Source organism: Chroicocephalus ridibundus, chromosome 2 (assembly GCF_963924245.1).
Source record: "Chroicocephalus ridibundus chromosome 2, bChrRid1.1, whole genome shotgun sequence".
NCBI lineage: Eukaryota > Metazoa > Chordata > Aves > Charadriiformes > Laridae > Chroicocephalus > Chroicocephalus ridibundus.
This window is the reverse complement of record NC_086285.1, coordinates 34,662,676-34,678,268: the sequence shown is the minus strand read 5'-3', so window position 1 is coordinate 34,678,268 and position 15,593 is coordinate 34,662,676. Positions and strand designations below refer to the sequence as shown.

Below are 15,593 nucleotides of genomic sequence, written 5' to 3'. Positions count from 1 at the left end.
CTGAACAGAGAAATTGCATCATCAAAGCCTGATGACTGTGAGAAAAAAAAAGCTACTTTTGACTCCGCAGGACTGAACTAAAATGCTGAAAGCAAATGAAATTTTCCCATGATTCAGTTGATTTTTTACTTGCATTCTTTCCAAACTTCTCAGCATGAAGCACTCTAATGTATTTGAATATATACATAGTTATATATTTTAGAAATTTAAAACTATATATCCGTTTAAGTATACTCATACATATTGCAAAGTGTATGCTTTCCTCTCTTCCATAAGTGGGGCAGATTAGACATTTTCTCTTAGAAAAATCACATCGATAACTGTTCATTTGTGAGATACAATTAAGAACTGATAGATGCAAAAGTTATTTAATGATGGTGGATGCAGACCAATTTATCAGAATCAATACACATTACCACACTGTGTGACTAAACATATCAGTGGGAAATAATTATAGCAAGGTACTAAGATATACCAAAAAAAAAAAAAAAAGAGACAAGGAAAACATTAAAATATAATAGTGGAAGAGTCCCAAAAGTATTGGGTATTGGCATAAATTCATGGAAAAAGTTGCTCCAGGTCTTAAAGTATGTGTGAAATAAGAAATTGAAGAAAATAGTCATGTGAGTCTTTATTGGGAACCCTATTTATTCCAACTAAAACTACATTACTGAATATTAAAAAGTAAATCACATTACAGATGTCTCTTCACATTGCTCTAGCATCATAAAAGTGGTCCATTAAAATTTCATTTTCGTATTCAGTGTTGCTGATATACACTTCATTTACAGTAAATAAAACATATGTACTGGGTTTATAACTAAGACCATTAGTGCTGATAAAGTGATAGTTGTTTGGTTGAGTTTCCACTGAAACTACACATATACTACATTGCCAGGTGTCTGTTCATACGAATAGCAGATGTGAAAATGGGAACTCCACGTACCATTTGTAGTGTGGTTTTATAAAAACCAGGCGATGCATGGGATTGTCAGAGACACCATTTATTTTGATCCCTGAAAACGTTAACTCCCTGTTTAGAATTCCCCTCATGCCATCCAGAGGGAAAAAAATAATCCAGATTCTGCTAATTCGCTCATTATTATAAGCCATTTTGGATGCTTTTGCAATCTGTAATTCTCTTTTCCATCTTACACATTCAGGATAAATAATTCCTGTCTCCTGAATGTTGGTCCTTTGCTCCAACCTTCCTGCACTGCTAAGAACTAGATGAAGAAATTTCACCCTCCTGCACTGCAGATGCCCTTCCCCTTCCTCGAAGTACTCCTTGTCTGCAGAGTGCGCTCCCCAGTGCCTTCCTGGTTAGGACCTCCAAAACGTCTTTGCGGACTGGTAAGTTAACCTAGCTGTCTCTTTAAGAAAGATCAAACATTCAGAGCGGAACTCCCTTCACCTAAGATAAATGTATAATCTGAACAAAACCTGAGACTCCCCATTTAGATTTATGGTAAGAAATAGGCACTTCCCTGGTGTAGTTCACGGTATGCTCAGACAGATATGTGGAAACAGATGAGTCACATCCTAGAGGAGCTTTAAAGGCAATCATCTGATTGATTGCTTCAGCCCTAAATGTCTGCAGTTGAGTGGTAAGTGTCCCACGGTAGTGCCTGTTTCCCCCTTGTTTCCCTCTTGGTAGAATACCATGTGCATTCTCTGCGAATGCTGCCCGTGGTGGATCAAAGGTGGAGGATAGCCTTTTGCAACCAGGGGTGAGCTTCAACAATTATTTCCACAAAAATGGCCATATTCAGGTCATTCTTGCAAACCTCAAGGACCGTAACAAAAGGAACTATTCCAGTGGTGATTGATTAACTGCAAGGTGTTTTTGCTTTGGACTGCATAGGAGAAGGCAGTAGTCACAGATGACGTTCATAACGATTAGAAAGAAATGAGGATGTTACTCCTGTGGCAACAGCACAGCAAGGAAATATACAATGGTCAATTCAAACAAGTCCACAAAATCTATTTGTTGAGCTAACACGACTTTAGAATATCTTTCTGAGAAAGCATTCAGTAAAATAAAGGTTGGCATCTTCAGGAGAATTGCAGGAAGGCTTAGCGAGTTTGCTTTGGAGCATGTGATACCGGTGTCGTTGGACAGGCTGGGGATAACTCAAGCGGATGTGTGAGCTTCCCTAAGGGCACGGCAAATTATTATTTCCAGATGGAAAGTCATGCTTCAGAAAATAGTTCCTGGCCATAACTGCTGATGAGCCAGGTAGGCAAGAAATGCTAAAATGAGAAGATGACTGCTAGGGTCTCAGGTAGACAAGAGCTGCTTCCAGTCTAGATGACAAAGCGCAGAGGCAGATGGAAGCAATCCAGTGTAAATGATTCACTTACTGAGAGCAATGACCGGTCTTCTGCTGAGAAACTTTTGTTAATTTTAGAAAGTAATCCTTTTGCACCGCTATTGCTTTTGGCACTTCCCCTCTCATCTCTGTTGGTCCTTTTGCATCGGACCACATGGTGCAGCATCTGCTGTGTGGGCAAGGGAAGGTGCTTGAGGAGGAAAAGCAGCCCAGGCAACTGGAAGAGAACAGTCAGGGAGAGCTATAACCCTGGAAAATGTCAGGGTGATGGGCAATCTGTGGTAAGGCTTATATATAGGGCAGCTGGAGGTTGGTAAAGAATAGCGAGGCAACTGCATTCTTCTACCTTTGCATAGAAAACTATCAGTCCTTTACAAATACCTAAGGGTCAGGACTTAGCAAAAGCAGCCCCTCAGGTATATTTTATGAGAAGAAAATACATTTATGCTGTTTGTAGCCTTGTTGCCTAGCTATTTCTTTTCTTGCCTAACTATTTTGAAGATATTAGACACACATTAATGTCTCAGACGTGGAGAAGATGTTTTACGATGTCAAATTTTCCCTACATGCAGCAGTATGGATACAGAGAAAGAAGTCATGTGGTGACTTTCATCCACTGTCTTGACTGGTTCACGTACTGTTTGGGTACAGCTGTAGCAACTGCCAAACCACATTTCTCCAGTATAATCCAAGCCCATTTGCAAACAGAAGAGCTTGGAAATACCTTGAAAAAGCTGTCACTTTATTTTCTTCTTCAGCAAGACACAACGACGGCTCCAGATAAACTGTATGAAAAGCTTCTGCTTTTGGTTGTTTCTCCTTAGAAAAAATGAGTTCCCTGGGTAGAGTGCCCCTGGAAGCAGGCGGTGGGAGAGCCCTAAATGGAGGCAGAGCTGGGGCACTGCTGTAACAAAACGCTTCTTCGTGGAAGGGGAGGCATGAGCCTCATCCAGAGAAGACATTTAACCCTTGAAACCCAAACTCCATCGGCAATAGGTTATTAGCTCTTTTGCTGATATCTATATGGTAGGAACTAGCAGATCAAGATCTGTTTTGTTTATTTTTTTTTTTTTTAACTGGTGTTACAAGGGCAGCTATTTTCCTAGAGCAGACACAGTCCAGGAGAGCAGTTTCACTTCAAACCCCCCAGCAATGTCAGGTGAGCAGACCTTAACGATCCCACATATTTTCTTAGCATTTCCCTTACTAATTAGATGAAGTCACTGACCATTAACATTCAAATAGGCCCGCTCCCAGGTGTGATAGGAATTTTCCTACAGCTCAGTATGACAAGAGCTCTATGACACATCCCTGCTTGCAAACACGTAAGTGAAAAGTCAGCGGTACACCGTGTGTTGATGGTAGCCAAGAAAGTACAGGTTAGGTATTGCCTGCCACAGATTGTTTAGCGGAATTTTGCAAACTCTGCAAATCTTAATTAAACTCATAAACCTAATCCAGGTACACATTGATGTACTAGTATTTCAGCTGACCCTAAAAATACTCCAATTGTTCTTTCCTCCCCACTCCTTAAATAGAAGATAGTTGCTAAAAGTACAAGGGCTGCAAATTGCAATTTTAATGGAAGCTTTCCTTCCAGCCATACAACCAGCGTTATTTAATAACTTCTCTATGATGGTGCGTACTTCACAGGCTTTAGATGAATATAAATTGAAATTTTATAGGCTGCAGAGGAAAGTAGACATTTAGGAAAAAGCACGTGATGATAAACATTATATTAATTTACTGTTTTGCAAACACCGTTATTCCTGAATTGCCGACAGGTATTTCAGACTGAAATAGCACATTCAGGAATGGGAAACATCCACACCCACTGGGATTAGTGCGCTCCAATGCTCATAAAAACAAGAGGACAATTAACTCTTTGAGGCCATAAAGAGAATCGGGTCCTGTGCCCTCTAGTTCACACACTTCTGTCAACTACTTATCCCATCTCTGGGGCTTCAGTCTGCGTTAGTAATTAACATTGTAACTAGACTAACGATTGCAAAGTTTTAGCCAAATCTAACAGCTACGTATGGTACTACAATGGAGTCAAGTGGTTAAGAAACACTCAGTTCTTTCTCCAAAAATCCCTTATGAATGCCTTCTCTGACATCTTCGCTCTCTTTTTTCAGACATCATACCTTAATAATTCCACAGGAGGCTTGGATCAGTGCTGGCATAAAGCACATGTCTGAGCTTGTCATGAATGAGGCCTTTGGCGTTCCTTGACGAGCATGGGCTGATGTGTTTCCTTCATCACTGTCCTTGTGGCAGTCATTTTAGGGGTGAAGTCCTCAGTGACACGAGCAGTGACTTGTTATATTGTGGGCATGTTTGGAGAACACCAGCCCCTGCTTGGGCAGGGATAAGGGAAATCTTTTTTTAACTCCGACATCTGGGGTAGATGGCAGCACAGGACAGAGAGTGATGGGGCCAACAAATCCTCTGCTCTTAAGACGGGTCCTTATAGGTTTTTCTTTTCTGTCAGGGCTAATTCTTTTGATCTCTGTATCAGTCTACGGTTTGGTGCTGAAAGTGTGCTTTTAACATCCATTTATCTCTGAATTTAGGTCTGCTTTTAGTCGGAGACAGCCTACAAGCTGTATGGGCACATCTAGCTGGGAAGGTGACTTAGATGGTCTGAACTAAACCATCGGAGTTTGTTATTAGTGCCTACAAGCTGAGTGTATTAATCTATTTATATCTCATGGAGTCATCCGTCTCAGTCTGTCTTTAAGCAGGCAGGCATGGCAGTGTGCTTTTTTGGTCATTCTTACGGGTGGCTGGGATTTTACTGTTTCCTTGCTCACCATCTCTTTTGTGTTGGGTAGGACTTGCTTTTGTCTGGTGTTTTTCTCAGATCTGCAGATGATCTTTTGAACTGGGCTGTGATATGAGTGGCTTTTAGTATGTTTGTATTGAGATAAATCAGTGTGTTCTTATGGTACATAACATCTCACTTGTAAACTTAAGTAAAACAACGCTATTTACTTGCGTTTCCTATTTCCCCTTTTTAATCAGGTAAGAGCAGAGGATGCTCCCAGGGCACAGCCGTCAGGCACTGCTCTTTCCCCACGCGGCTGCCGCAACCCAGAGCGGTGCACACACGCTCTCTCCGTCACATCGGCGCCTCCTCCTTCTGGTCCCAACCGAAACCCATGCCTGCCTTTCCATAAGGAACGACGTGACACAGTGCTGCCAAGCATCTTACTTCAAGACCTTTATCTGTTTATCCTTAACATACGTAGCTGCTACTGGGTCTGTCCAGCTATTGCAGCGTGAGAATGCTCTACGTAAGCAAGTGCGAGGAACGTGCCAAAAGGGATGCAAGTGCAGACACTTTTCTTTCCATGATAGGTGATGGTGACCTCTGAAAGTGCAAATAAGGGGAAACACAAGTCACAGAACTTATTTTTCTAGGCCGACTGTGCTGCAGCAGTTTCAGTGCCTTCCAGGTCAAACAGGGCATATTACCTCACTCCTCTTGCCCCTGTGCTAGTAAATAATTCCAAGCTGCTGGGAAGGAAGCACGTTTTGGATTCTTTTCTCCGTAATCTTCATGGATGTGAATGCAGTATTTTCCACAAAGATGGTCCACAAACTAGCCCCAGATGTTAGATGACTCATTATGTTACCGAGCCTTAGTTTAGTGACTATTATCTCCTCTATTTATATATTTAAATTAATTTCCCATTTTTACTTCATCTTACTTAATTGTTACTGCAATAGATCATAATGAATTGTAATATCACAAAAATTTATTATTCATTACAATTGTAATGAAAACCACATATACATCTAAACCAAAAGTACAAAATCAACTCTTTTCTTTCCACAAAAGATTTCTGGATTAAGAAGGAAGATATTTTATTTTTAAAACTGAGAATCAAATTTTACTGCTTGTAATTTTAACTCTAGTGCAGAAACAAAATGGGGAAAATGGAATTAATTGGAGCCCACGTGGGATAATTGGGAATGTAATGAGGGCAGCAGCTCATGTAGTATCTGCCTATCACAAGAAAGTGAAGAGGTCACACAAGAGGGGTGCCTGAATGAGTGATAACTCCTCTTATAACAATCCCTGAGAAAAAATGTGTGAGGGAGAGCCACTGTATTTATTTTGGCAAAGCTGAGACCAGAACTTGTTTTCTTTTGTGTGTTTTATTCCCCTCATGGATCCTGATACCGGAAAACAATTGAAATGAGCGAAGGACATAGTCATTACTGTAAAGTTTTGTCTGCTACAATTGAGCAGAGTTATCTGGAAATTAGAAATTACTGGAGGTTGTTCCAGGCCATAAATCCTAACCCAAAGCCACGTGCAAAGCCTTGGAAAATTAAAATGCTGCAATCGGGTTTAACCAGCCAAAAAACCCCAGCTGCTGAGTCACTTTGACTACGCAGTACATATTCTTCAGCTGTTGAAGGATGTATTGCAGCACCCTGAGGAACATAGCAGGGGAATAACCAATAATTAAAGCATATGTGTAAATGAGTCTTCCCAACTCTTCAAACAATCTTTAAAATTATTCATAGAATCATAGAATCATTTAGGTTGGGAAAGATCCTTAACATCATCAAATCCAACCATTAACCTAACACTACCAAGGCCACCACTAAACCATGTCCCTAAGAGCTGTGTCTATTCAAAATAAAGGATCTCATATTGAAAACCACTTTTAATTTTATTTTCTTTTTTTAAAAGAAAAGTTATTTACATGGCTGACATGAGTCCACTCCAAAAGAAGCCATCCTAGCTCCCCTGCAAGACTTTTGAAATTACCCTGATGGATGCAAAGAGCGATTAAATGTTGTTAGGTCAGCGATTGAAAGATACTAAACAAAACAATGGTATCTTTTATGTCAGTTTATCTCTAGATGGAAAGCTTGTAACTATTACAATTACTGTCTGAAATAGAATATTGAATCTCCAAGAAGTGTTTGAAGAACGGTAATATTAGAAATGTGTCATAAAGTGAGGGAAAAACACCAAACCCATGCATCCAGCCCCTTCTCTCTAAATTTAATACAAATGCCTTTATTTGGAATCTCAGCAGTCAGAAAGTCATCTTTAATTAAGATGGCCTATGGCTGCATCTGATTGGTGAAGAAACCCAAGGGTCAAGCACAAGACCTAGCTCCCTGCCCATCCGTCATGCTTAACCACCGTCATACTCTGGTACTGCCTTGGTCGATGGCACCTGCTATGGGCCAGGGTTGGGGGGGACAGCGGGAGCAGGATGCCTCACCTAAGCCATGGTGGGGATGAGATGACTCCAGGTCTGTCTCCCTCCAGATCACGCGATCCCCACAACTGCTCTGCAGATTCAGCCCCTGGGACTCCTCCTTGCACCTTCCATGACCCACCCCAGGGCTTTGATGTGCCCTGAGTGTGTGGGGCAAGGGCTACACTGGGTACAGCAACCAGGCTGCAACGTACGGTCCCTGCTCTGTTAGCATAGCCAGAGCCAACGTTAATTCTCTGTAAGCTTTTCGTGTCTTCCCAGAAAAAAAAAATAATTAAAAAACCCCCCTGCAAACAGTACTAATTAGAGACTTGTGCATTTACAAGGGCATAGTAGTGTCCTTCCTTTGCCAGCAACTGGCTGTGGGTGCCTTGCTCAACCACCCTGCCGTTCTGGATCACCGCAATGATGTCTGCGGTCTGTACGGTCGTCAGGCGGTGAGCAATGACGATGCAGGTTCGACCTTGCCGGGCGTTATCAAGAGCTTTCTGGACGACCTGCACACAGATGTCGTGAAATTGCTGTTAGCACCTGGAAAGCCTTCGCTTGTCATGGGAACCACATTTGTTTTCTTAGTCTTTGTTATCACCTGAATATATCTCCCATAGGTGTACAAGTCAGTGCATACACGAGACCCCTACTCAACAGGGTTTCTCACTGAGGGCAGTGAAGACTGTTCAAATGAGCAGGAGACACTGAGAAGTGGGTTCTTGGGCATCCAGTTAGGGTCAGAACACAAATTCGGTATTTACCATCAAATACAGCTAATGGGAAGACAGCTGAGGAGTATCAGCTCCCCATGGTGTTTTCTCCTTAAAGTTTTGGGGTTTTCTACTTGTTTATTTGCACAGCTTCCTCCTGTCATTCAATTCACAGTTTACAGCTGGAAGAGCTACCATAATAGACCTGCCCTGTTGTTTCACAGCTGAACATTTGCAACATGTTTGCGTTGATTTTATTCTACAGAAAGCAGCTAGCCGTATACATATACATATGTATTTCACGTAATCATTACTGACCTTTTCACTTTCTGTGTCAAGAGCAGATGTAGCTTCGTCCAGAAGCAGAATGGCAGGATTACGAACCAGAGCACGGGCAATTGCGATTCTTTGTTTTTGACCTCCGGAAAGCTGTGTTCCTTTCTCACCCACCCGGGTATTATACTTCTGAGTGTTAAAAATGAAAAAGAAGGCCTGTGAATACTCTTAGAGAAGGAAGACTAGAAAAGTTAAGTTTTATATGCCGCTATAAAAATCATTAGGTATTTCCATCTTGAAAGAAAAGAATAGTGTCAAGTGGTTTTAATAAAGCTAAGCTTTTATAAACACCTCTAGTATAAACAGTTATATATGCAGCCACACATATTTATACCTGGTCTGAAAATTTACTTCCCCAAATACTGAAATAGGTCTTGAATGGTACCACCAGCGATATAGCAGTAAGGCGTCCACAGACATCTGCCCATGAGCAAATGGTCGTAAGAGTAACTAGAGATTTAATGCTTACTGACTTATGCAAGAAGAACCCGATCCTGCATTATTTGTGAATAAAGAATCCCAAATGTCATAAGTAGTTACGAAGATGATATATTTTTCAGCATCATTACATCATTTTCAAGTTACACAGAGCTACAATGAAAACAAACTATCAAAGCATTTTTCCTTCTTAGAGCCAAATTCTTGGCAGGCATGAAGGTCAAATGCCGTCATTCACTTTTGATTTATTGCCCCTTTGTATTTATTAAGAAATACTCCCCGTGCATGCCCATCCAATTAGAAATAGAACATTTAGCTTTACTGAATTATTTAAAAAAAACCCCATCATCTTTCTCAGAGTAACCTGAGAAGTTTCGGCTGTCAAAGGAAAAAACATCAAAAAAAATATTATGAGGACTTATTTGTACATAGAGTGTCCTCCTATTTCCCCCCCTCGTATTCTGCTTTGTCTACCACTATATTCATTGGAACATGGGTCTTCTTTTGAACAAAATAAGAAGGATTTTAAGCTTAAAACATGCTGAGATTTTTAAATAAATTCTATACTTTTTCCTATTAAGGGAAACAAAAATGTTTAGTTTTAATTTGATCTGTGTAAATGAGCATTACCTAGATTTCTCCATATCATTCCAAATATCTAATGTCACTGGGAAGAGAAGACCACCACGTCTTACCTCTGGCAGTTTTTCAATGAAGGCATGAATGTTTGCTGCTTTAGCTGCTGCTTCAATTTCCTCCTGACTAACAACCCTACTGTTGTCTCCATATCGAATATTTTCAGCAATGCTGCAGTCAAACAAAATGGGCTCCTGTGACACCAGGCCCAGCCTGGACCTCAGCCATTGTAAATGCAAAGATCGGGTATCAAATCCATCTGCTAACTAGAAAATCAACAGAAAAAATGATGCCAAGTTGACTACAGAGCTCATCCACAGACACACACTGTAAACAGGAAACAACGAGTTGGAAGAGGAAGCCTGTTACGTTTTAGATTCCCTGCTGAAATCAAGTAAATTTTGCATGCAAAATGGAAAAGAACCCGCAGTATAGATGAAATATTTCCTTTCATCAGTTTTCAATTTTGTGTGTGTTTTTTTCCCAGCAGACAGAAACCCTGAGAGCAGATCACAGGCTGTTCCTGCAGTTCTTCCTACTGACCACAAGAATCACCGTGAACCTCATGGGAAAGCCTATCCCTAAGGAGCGGAACACAACAATAAATATCTACAGCTGTAGGCCTTTAACTCAATTGTAAAACCTCCAAGGAGGTTTCTTTGGGCTTTCTATACCCATTAGTGGGGACTGCATCAAAAAGCCCATTACAACCTTCCGAAGGTGACGCAGTAGCATCCCTGTGGGATTACATTTGTATTATCTGATGCATGTATGTGTCTCTAATGTATGAATTCATATTAATGGGATGACTTACACACTGACAAGCAAGTGACATGAACATTATGCCCCTGCGTGACCAGGCCATGAGCAGCTTTGGGGAGACAACAGTCTGATATAGTCATTCTCTTCCCCAGTGAGATCTGTGCCCTGAGCCAGCACACCGTGCCAACACGGGTGCCAGTGCTGGCACATATGACGAACACATGGGGTCCCAAGGCTGTCTGCAGGAACCACAACCTCAGTAACCCACACCTCTGGAAAAAGGCATCTCACCAGAGATATTGACAGGATTGTTTAAAGCCTCTGAAACCTTGAAAGACAGAGTTCTGTAGATTTAATTGTTAGTAACAGCCACAGAAGTCTATTTTTACCACTTGTCCTCCCATGGGGTCATAAAATCTCTCCAAGAGCTGAATGGATGTGCTTTTGCCACAGCCGCTGCTTCCTACTAACGCCAGGGTCTGTCCTTTGTTAACCTTCACATTGAGTCCTTGCAAAACTTGAACTTCTGGCCTTGTTGGATATACGAAATGGACGTTTCTGAATTCAATGTTTCCTTCAAAATTGCTCTGAAAAGTAATGGAGAGTTCACATGCTCATATTAGCATTTATTAGCTTTAACTATAATAACACTCGTAAGACTTTATTAAAGTGAGAGAACTGACAAGAAAGTTTGGGAAGATGTTTTCAAAACTGCTTTTGAAGTTCTTTTAAATTACATATTGGATTGAGCGTAGTGTCCTTATTTATGGGATGATCTGCAGATGTAAGTCACTAGATCTTTCTGGAGAAACAGTTTTCTGCATCTCTTGTATCTATTTTTCACTTCACCTTTGAAAAGAATATCTTTAGACAAGTAAAAAACATTAAGATTTTTCGTTTCTGACACATGTAATTGAGGCACTTCTACTTTGACGTAACCTATAGCATTTGCTTTCCTGGTCTCGCACTGCAGGTAGCACAATCTGAACGAACGCAACACAAGGTCAAGATCAGCTATTAAGATAGGAGAGCTAAATTCTTTGGTAGGTAGCTGTGTAGGACAAACCATGTTGTAAACAGCAATGTTGGCTGTTAATTAGCCATTCCAGGCTGGCTGGATTTCTAAGCACAAGTGGAAGAACGGGGACACACACTAAGGCTATTGCCTCTCCTGTCCTTGAGGGCGGGAGCCAGCCCTACCTACCTACTAGCAGCACCACCGAGTACAATGCTCTCACAGCAGCTGGTGATCTAATTTAATGGGCTCAAAGCTTTGCTGTGCAGAAGTCACAGGCCTCACTGGTATTCGAGTCCAGTCTACACTAGAAATATTTTCATTTAAATTCTATTTCACCAGGGACATTGTGCCAAATCTTTCAATGCCTGTGCTGGAGGGCCCTGGTTCAAGAAGATGTGTAAAGTGTGCTCATATCTTTAAGGGCTGAAAATCCTATGTATAAACTTATAGAAACTGGATCATGGTTTCCTGGGTAGGTGCTACCACCTAAAACCTACTGTTTTAAACTTAGATGGATGTAGAAAAGTAATCCTTCCAGATCACGCAAACTGAAAGCATTTCATGGAGAAATTTGACAAGTGCTGATGTCAGTTTCCTTAATGATAATTTGGGTTTAGAGGTGATTTTGGGGGGATTTTTTTCGTGTGTTTTAATTCGGGTTTTTTTTTTTTTCCTCCCCCTCTCCCCTCCCCCCCCGCAACTTTAGAGCAAAACAGATTATTCACTAAGTTAGTTTTGACTTCACAAGAGCACACTTATACTTGTAAGAGTTTCCACAGTTGTAAGAGGGTGGATTTCGGCAAAACTGCTCTGTCTCTGAAGGAACTACTCTCTCTTATCTACAAAAACAGCAGGAAAATCCACTTGTATTTTACTTCTCCTGTAAACTCTTAAAAAGGCAATGCAACTGTGAGTGGAACCACCATTGTCAGTGTTTTCCTGAAGCCATTTAAGATGTGGGGCAGTAGAACAAAAAGTAATATTTTTTTTTAGCTCAGAGCAAAACTACATTTAAGGGTGCACAGTTTTGACCGAAAAACCAAAGTAACATGGCCCATTAAAAATAATGAATCAGTACCACTATTTTATATAATGCCTGTCTTTTGTGACACCCTAAAAAAGAGAAACTATGAATACAGTTTTAGACAATAAAACATTAGTAATTTAGTTTGTTTCGTGTTTTTACTGCAAAAAGCCTTACCAATTTTTCACCTTCTTCACTATAGCTGTCAATTAGAGGTTTTCTGTCCAGAAGCTGAAAGATTCTTTGAGCTGACATTTTAGCTTTGCCGTAATCTGGTGCCAGGGAAGAAGACTGACCAACATTCATAGCGGCAAATATGACGGAAGAGAAGACTCTAAAACCCAAGAGATAAAGCATCATTCATTTCGGAGAGAACAATGCATTTCTTTCCTCATGTGTAAAACAAATCCTCAGAATAAGGTTTTTTAGCGTCTTTAGATTATGAGATTTCTGGAGTTTCTCACCCCTCAAAATGACATCCGGTATTAGAAAGTTCTGGTTATTCCTATAACTACTTTATAGATGAGCAGTGGTGTCACAGGACTTCTCTAGGCAATACCCTCTATCTGGAAAGGATGCCAGAGACTCCTCCAGTGAAGGCGCACTGAGCACGGCCACACGCTTCCTGCTTCACTGCCTGAATACACACCTTTCCCCAAAACAGCCGTTCTGCCCAAACTGCACTCCCAACCAGACTGAATTCTTTAATATCTATGCCCCATTACCTCTCTAATTAGATAAAATAATTTGCATGCATTGAAATCCCTATCACATGTCTAGATGATTATTTTTTTTTCCTACATTTTAGAAAGTATACTCACATAAATACATTTTCAAAGTTGCTCAGACAATGGGCAATGAGCCATGCCCCAAATCTGAAGACTGCTGCATTAATGAAGTAATTTGCACACTGAGCTACTCCGTAGGTAAATCCATAGAAGGGGGCTTTTGTCAGAGAATCTCTGTTAAAGGAAGAGACTTTTTGTAAATAACTTGTAAAACAGAAACAGCAGACACCGGCTGGGGGATGGCCAGATGTCTGGGTTAAAGCTTTCAAGCAATACACCTCACCCCCTGAAAACACAACAAATCGGCTCAGAATATGTGCACACTCACAAACAGCCCCTGCTGGACCCTAAAAGCATCCTGCATCCTGCCATGGAACTGCCCCTAGGACAGAAAGTTAGAGCAATGAGATCCTTCGTTCTTAGTTATGCTATCTTGAATCTCTTCCTTTGCTTTTCTATAGCAAGGCAGGCCACTAAAGCAGTTTAAAAAATAATACAATTTAATAACTACCACTTACAAGCCACTTTATTAAAAAAACAAGCAGGCTCCAGCCCAGGCTAAGAGCCCCTGCGGGCTTCCGCCAGGTCTTCCCGTCCAAGCAGAGACCTCTCATCCCGTTTCGGAGCAGGGACCTATTGCTGGGTATCCCCGCAGGGATTTAGGCTAAGCCTCTATTTCTCAATCCGTCCTTCTGGAGAAGTTTCATTTTGTGTAGCTAATTGAATGCACACTGAATCAGAGTCTGGAGGACTCTCTGCCCTCGTGGTTTATGATGCTCTCTGAGGAAAAGGAAGTCTCCTTTCTAGTCCGAGCTGTAAATCAGAGACCTTTGACAGTCCAGGAGAGCATCCTGCCCGTATCAGTTCACCAGACACTGAATTTTAGCACTGTTTTGGCTGAGGACAGATTATACAATGCATCATTTTCAATTCCTTATTTTACACTAGTTACCTTGAAGGAGGAAAGAAACAAATGAAATTTTGGGCTATTTTGTTTAAATAAAATGGAGCTAGAAAAGTCTGGCATCCCCGATGGTCCAAATGCATTTCAGTGGAGACAAGTCAGTGGGATGTAGCAGGTCAAAAAAAGGGAAACATATGAAGTTTATTTCGAGGTTTCAAAGTCATCTAAGGGGGATAAAACTGGGTTTCGTTATAAAGGGTGCGGTATGGGAATTAACAGTCAGTTCCTGAGTTAACTAGTGTCAATCCGATATACAGAAATGGAGTGAACGTATGTCTTATATTCTAGGCATACACAAGAAAACACAATATTCTGTAATACGTATGGAGAAAATGCAGTTTATAAAGCGTTTGCATAATGAAAAGGCAAATCCTGCAAATATCTTTTCACTCTGCATTTAAGAATGTATGTTAAAATATACCAAGTGAACAAATCTCAAAACTATGTAAACGGCTATTGATATCCTTCCCCAATCTTTTGGGTATTGGATAGCTTGCAAGAAATGTATTTACAATAAATCTGAAAGACTAAAGTGTACAAAGAAAGAATGATTAAAGAAAATGATCCCACCTATATGGACCATTCAAACTTGTAACGTATCTTTCATAAAATGCTTCTTCCCTGGTCAGTGAAGCTACAGTTCGTATGTTTTCAACGGATTCTGTTGAAATCTAAATTGGGAGATAAAACAAATAAGAGGTAATTCCTCACAACTGCAATCTACAACATGTCTCCCTAAACACTCGATCTCTTCTCTAGCATTTATTATTTTAGATCACAAAGTGCTTGCTTAAGAGAGGACATCGAGGTCTATTACCAGGTGAAGGAAAGCCCAGAGCAACGAGATTATTCACCCCACGGTCACAAGACAAGGAGGGGGCTGAAGCCAACAATGTATTTGGGTTCAGAACCTTGGGCCAGCAGGCAGGAAACCCCAGTAGCCCCTCCCCTAACCCGTGGGTTGTGATCCCGATGATTTAAACCCTATTGCATCACATAGGAACAAACCGCGGTAATCTGGACACAGCTTGCACTTTCGTATGGGCTGCTTCTGTCTCCTGGAAGAACGCTGTCAGGTGAATGAGGGCAGTACCCCGAAACTCTTGAGCACATTCATGGTCTGCGTTTTACGATGGAATAAGAAAGTAGCAACAGCAGTGCTCGGTGGCTCAGCCCTGCACTGCTCCTGGCCACCGCAGAGAGCAGCGCAGGGCTCCGCTGCTCGCCCTCGGCACAGGGCACGCCACTGCCCGGGCTGCTGCTGCTACAGCTGTCCCTGCCCAGAAACCCGCTATGGAGGCTTTCAAATGCATTTTTATGGCCTAATTTACAGATGTTTTG

General features: G+C 41.2%; 1 protein-coding gene across 4 annotated transcripts in view; it reads right to left on the bottom strand.

Annotated features, from left to right (window-relative positions):
- Positions 1 to 522: 522 nt before the first annotated feature.
- The window catches only part of ABCB5 (ATP binding cassette subfamily B member 5), a 42,001-nt gene continuing 26,930 nt past the window's right edge, over positions 523 to 15,593 (bottom strand). For 3 of the 4 annotated variants that reach the window (XM_063324985.1, XM_063324986.1, XM_063324988.1), the window contains 7 exons: positions 14,823 to 14,923; positions 13,322 to 13,462; positions 12,678 to 12,834; positions 10,848 to 11,045; positions 9,756 to 9,962; positions 8,605 to 8,751; positions 5,733 to 8,082 (listed from right to left, as the gene is read on the bottom strand). In XM_063324985.1, coding sequence (XP_063181055.1) covers positions 7,885 to 8,082; positions 8,605 to 8,751; positions 9,756 to 9,962; positions 10,848 to 11,045; positions 12,678 to 12,834; positions 13,322 to 13,462; positions 14,823 to 14,923 — 1,149 coding nt within the window. In that variant the 3' untranslated portion in view covers positions 5,733 to 7,884. Of the gene's footprint in view, positions 5,710 to 5,732; positions 8,083 to 8,604; positions 8,752 to 9,755; positions 9,963 to 10,847; positions 11,046 to 12,677; positions 12,835 to 13,321; positions 13,463 to 14,822; positions 14,924 to 15,593 lie in introns of those variants that run through there. The other variant, XM_063324987.1, reaches the window with a different exon arrangement.